General features: G+C 33.9%; 1 protein-coding gene across 1 annotated transcript; it reads right to left on the reverse strand.

Moving 5' to 3' along the window:
• Nucleotides 1-1,050: 1,050 nt before the first annotated feature.
• On the reverse strand, nucleotides 1,051-5,130 carry LOC140882746 (uncharacterized). Its single transcript, XM_073288926.1, has 6 exons — nucleotides 4,993-5,130; nucleotides 3,864-4,859; nucleotides 3,540-3,622; nucleotides 2,729-2,840; nucleotides 1,584-1,636; nucleotides 1,051-1,461 (listed from the first exon to the last, which is right to left on the reverse strand). Exons 2-6 carry the CDS (start codon nucleotides 4,768-4,770, stop codon nucleotides 1,318-1,320), a joined length of 1,299 nt encoding a protein of 432 aa, XP_073145027.1. The 5' UTR covers nucleotides 4,771-4,859; nucleotides 4,993-5,130; the 3' UTR covers nucleotides 1,051-1,317.
• Between the last annotated feature and the right edge of the window lie 222 nt (nucleotides 5,131-5,352).

A 5,352-nucleotide genomic window follows, 5' to 3' on the forward strand; every position in this document is an offset into this window, starting at 1 on the left:
GAGAACCCTCTTGTGTTGTTTTATGGAGAGAAAGGAACGTTGTGAGAGAAGTATATAGGGTTAAAAGTCTACATAAATCTCTAGGGTGAGGAGATGATTTTTTTTTTTATTTTTAAAAGTTGTACCAAGTGTTTAAGATTTGTACCCAAGGAATTTTAAAAGAATCCATGAAAATCTATTAAAAGTTTGGATACAAGAGATTTTCATAAAGTTTTAAAAAGTCAAGTTTGAATACCCGATCACTTTTAAAAACTTTATAAAATCTAATTTGGATACCCTAGATTTCTATGGATTTTATAAAAGTCTAATGAATACTCCTAGATTTTTAAAATCCATAAAAGTCATTGAAAGTAATTAAAAATCCAACATTGAATACATCCCCTACGAGCATGTATCTTGTGAAACCATCTTACATATATTTATTCGTGAGATATGTCAGTCATACACATATTTACAATAAAAATAATAATTTCAGTATATAAAATATATTTTTTCATGAGTGACCCAAATAGGAGATCCATATCACGAAATTAACCCGTGAAATCATCTCACAAGAGTTTTTTTTGAGTGAGTCCCATGTGGACCGATTCATAGATTTATTTTGTGAGATATGTTGATTCCGAAAGACAGGTTCATGTCTGCAATAAAAAGACATTAATTTTGATATTAAAAGTAATACTTTGTCATGAGATAAGTCAAATAAAATATCCGTGTACAAAAATAAACTGTGAAACTATAAAACAATCTCATACTAGTTTGTGTTAGTTACTAATATTGAAAATTTATTGTCAAATAATTTAAAAAAAATTCAAGTATTTGACTTAAATAATTGAAGCTTAGCTACAATAAATTTAGTACTCATGACTTATTTATCATTTTTTGATTTCAAATCGATAAGTAAAAATTATTGGTATTGTTATATAAAAATATTTCAAATAAATAAAAATAGTTTCGCTCGATTACTAATTCAAAGAAAAAAAATAAAAATCATAAATTACAAAATCCATAAATTTTATGAAAAAGTTTACAAAAATTCATATAAAAGTCCTACAAAATAAAACTACAAGAATGTATGAAAATCTTCACGAGATTCTAATTAGCCGAGCAAATGTCAGAAAGGAAAACACTGGATAAAGAAAAAAAAAGGGCTTTAGCCATACATGGAATCACATTTTTTCTGCTTTTTAGAATGTGGTTTCCAAAAGCTCGTGGTTCCAGAAATAAAGATACATCTGTGATTCCCCTAAATATAAAAAAGACGGTCCCAGAAATTATTTATAGCAATGAAGAAAATTGATTTTTCATTTCGACTAAAATTTAAGCCTTTAAATCTGGATTGTCACGGAGGCCAAGCTTAGAGAGCACAAGAGTGTAAGAATCCCAGTCGGTTTTTCGGAGATACTTCAATAACTTTTTCCTCCTCTGAACCATTTCTTGAAGTCCCTTTCGAGAATGCTTATCCTACAACATTCAAGTGATACAATGCAAGCTGGATTAACGTCGCCATATGACAACCATATAACAATAGAATTGGATCTTCGGCTTCATTATGGAAGAACGACAATTTCGTCCGAGAAACTAACCTTCTTGTGCAAAGCGGTTGACAGATGCTTGATCTTTGTAGTGAGCTGAGCAACTGTTCCAAAAAGATCATAGTATTAAGAAGTGTTTTTTGCCAAAAAAATAATATGCACTAACATAACCATTAACAACAATTAGCACATGCTAATTCGAGCCCAAAAAAAAAATTTGCTTTTGGTTGTGGCTTTTTGGTTCTTAAATTTCATTGAAAAAAGGTTCTGCCACAAGTTTCTACTTCCATGGGTAACACTTGGAATTCTTAGCTAATTTTAGGATCAAAGCTTCTTTAAACATCATTTCCTATTCTTGTAGAACATCTCACTTTAGGCATTTGCTGCCGTAGATGCATCAGACACCTTTCTCTACAAGACCACCTCAAAACCACCTAAAGTCTGATTATGACACTGCATAAGCGTCGTTAATAAATTGATTCCAGCGACCATAAAAAGCCCGGAATTTCTCAAATTACATTAAATGAGAAAGATAAAACTATGGTCACCTAGGCCCAAAGTGGCTCGCAAAAGTTGCACACAAACTCTCAAACATCGTATCCAACACATTTCGTTATTTAAATGTAAGTCCCACCATATGAGCCCACAATATCAAAATCATGATTGTCATTTTTCTTATTTAACCTAACAAGATAACACTATTTACCAAAGTTTGATCTAAAGATATAAGATTAAAAAAAAAAACCATACTTACTGAAACCAAATGTCTGATAAGTACACATAAATTTTATCAAGGATCATAACAATCAAACAATGATGGGTCCTTTTTTTCATGAGCTTTACAGGTACAGAACTTCAAATATCCAACCACACCAGACGCCGTACCCAGTACACAAATTTTCATCCTGACCCAATTTGAGAATTGAATGACCAACATTTGGAAAAACATTATAAGCTACAATGCAGACCAGAAGAAAGGAAACCCAATCTGAGACTGGAGTGAGCATCATCTAGAAATGATTTGTGACCTATGTCAAGCTTGTCCTGATTCCATAACTAGAGAAATTTTCACACAATTTAAGACTTTAATCCATATTAGAAATTGTCATGAACTAAAAGAAACTATAATTTTTGGTATCATCATCTCATCTCAATCCCATCCCAAATTTAAAAAGAGTGAATTCAAAAGAGTTCACCTTGAACACGAGCAGATCCACAATCTGATTCCGACATTTTAAATTCATCTCTTACTTTTTGAAGCTCCAACTTCAATTTCTCAGCAGTTGACATATGGTCAGGATGAAAATACTGTATAGCACAACAAGAACATGATTACACAAATTTAGTCTCGGTACGACATTAACATACTGAAAGTAAGGATAATAAAACCCTAAATTACTTTGTTTCACAGTCAAATATTTGTGTTCTACTGTTGTCCAAACTTATTCTTAAATATACAACAAATGACTGAATACTCAGTACAGCCAATGAATATAAACACAATTAGTTTTCAAAAAATGGGACAAGAATCAATAGAAGTACAGCCAATGCACGAAATAGAAAAGTTCATTCCTGTACCCAATAAATGGATAATATTGAACCATAGCCAAATCACAATTCATAGTCCTCGAGCAAACATTTTATCGTATCAACAAAATGCAGAGAATATGCGGATAAATTTTATGCAAAATAAAATTGGCAACAAAGATAATTCAGTCAGCGGATGGTCTGCGAAGGCACGGATAGCAATTTCTAATATTTGATTTCAGATTACCAAGATCAATATTTCAGCTTCCAGAAAACAATACCAATCTGACGAAGCACACATAGTTCTAGTCGAAACCAGCATACTTAAAAATAGTTTAGCCGGAGTAAACTTATATATGTGAGGCACAAGGAGTACATAAAATATGTTTATATGATCAATTGCATAGACGGTTTTAACAATGCACAAAACTAAGTTTAAACTGAAAAAAAAAAAAGTAACCAAGAAAATAAAGCACTTGCCTTTTCCAGGAGGTGGTCCTTAGGAGGTTTCAACATAAAGCTTGGGGTTCCACCAAGATAGCTTAAAGTGTATTGTTGATGTACTGTAAGAGTTCATTAGTAAACAACAGGCTTTAAGCAAATACATTTGCATAGAGTAATTTTAGCGGCTGCTAACAAGTTCAGGGAGATTTAACTTATTTCCTTTTAGGAAACATGAATTTTTGAAAAAATAAGTCTAGTATTTTGAAATTTACTCCATTGAGAACAGCTACTAACACACCTTCGACTCCTCGCAAGAGATTCTAAAAGGAAAAACAAAAAAAAAAAAAAAAAAAAACTTACTATCTCTCTTCGCCTGCCCCTCAGACTTCGAATCAATAGCCACAAGGCATTCCCTCAATTCTTTGTATAGTATAGACGAACTACTTGACTCAGTCTCCTTTTCCTCAAGCAGCCTCATTTTATCAAGCCTATCATTTAACTCCTGCAAAGAAAACCACTTCCCCTTCTTATCGGGCCTCAAACTTGCAAGCTTCTTCCCCATCTCCTCATAATTATATGACCTCGCATATTTCAATGTCCCGGCAGTTGAAGCCCCATTATCTTCACCACCGACTTCCTTTTTATCCTTACCAAAGAATGATGCAGGTAAACTTTCAGTGCCTCCAATGATCAACTGAGGTGAATTCATTTCCCCAGGTTTCAGTTTCAAGCTTTCCTTTAACCTGGCAAGTGACATTGGATCCATGGGCTTCCCACTAGGATCATGTCTCTGAGACATGGTTGTGTCCTGCAACTTACGCAAGCGAAGGCGAATTTCATCAAACTGGGCCTTCGCACCTGTGGCTGTGGACAGGTATTTAGATGGGGCGGTGGAATTAGAGGTGTCGGTTTGCGAACTTAGGTTTTTCATGTAGAGCTCTTGGAATGAGGCAGGTTGATCGGAGGAAGATGGAGGTGGGACAGCAGAACGGCGGCGGAACTCGGAGAGTTGTTTATTAATTTCTTGATAGGAAAGGGTTTTAGAAGGGGGAGACTGCAGGGGTCTAGAATTCGAAAAGGAAAAGGGTTTACGCTGCATTTGGAGATTAGCTTTTATGTCTTTGAAATACGAGGATGGTGTGGGTCGGTGTTCGGGATCAGGTTCTGCTGGTCCTAGAGAATTGGGAGAAGGGTCAGAGGATGTGGAGAAGTGGTGGTGGATAGGATCACGGCGGAGCCGTATGATGCGTTTGGTTATCGCCGCCATGGACGGTGGTGTAGGAAATACAATGCAAAACAATTTAAGCCACTTGGAAATAGGATGAAACCCACATTTGTTTGTCCCCTCTTGAAATCCTGAAAATGATCGAAAAAGAAAATTACAAAACTTTTTATTTCTTTGCAAGACTCGAACAAACTACCAGATTAATAAAACGAATTTGGAAACACAGCATTGGATTAAAATCTGATTCAACAAAATTTAGCATACCTTAAGCCACCAAAGAAATTTGAATGACGCCTCAATTTCTCCAATCACATTACGAGACGAGAAGAAATTAAAGATCGGAGCAAGGTTTCCTTCTCTGTTCTAACGGCGGCCAAGGGTTTTATTCATCTGACATTTGGGCGTTCGAAAACAAACCTTTTTTTGTTAAATAAATTGATTGGTTTAATTTTAATTAAAGGGATTAATAATTTCCATTCCTTAAAAAAAAGTTAATGTAAAAAAAATACACAAGTTATTAAAAAATAATTTTTAATTTTATTTTCATCTGTATTTATATTGTTTTTGTAATTTTCAAAACAAATGATATTTAGTTCTTATGTTTTTTTATTTTTTATTTACCTT

The sequence above is a fragment of the Henckelia pumila genome, chromosome 2, assembly GCF_033568475.1.
Source record: "Henckelia pumila isolate YLH828 chromosome 2, ASM3356847v2, whole genome shotgun sequence".
Taxonomy (NCBI): Eukaryota; Viridiplantae; Streptophyta; class Magnoliopsida; order Lamiales; family Gesneriaceae; genus Henckelia; species Henckelia pumila.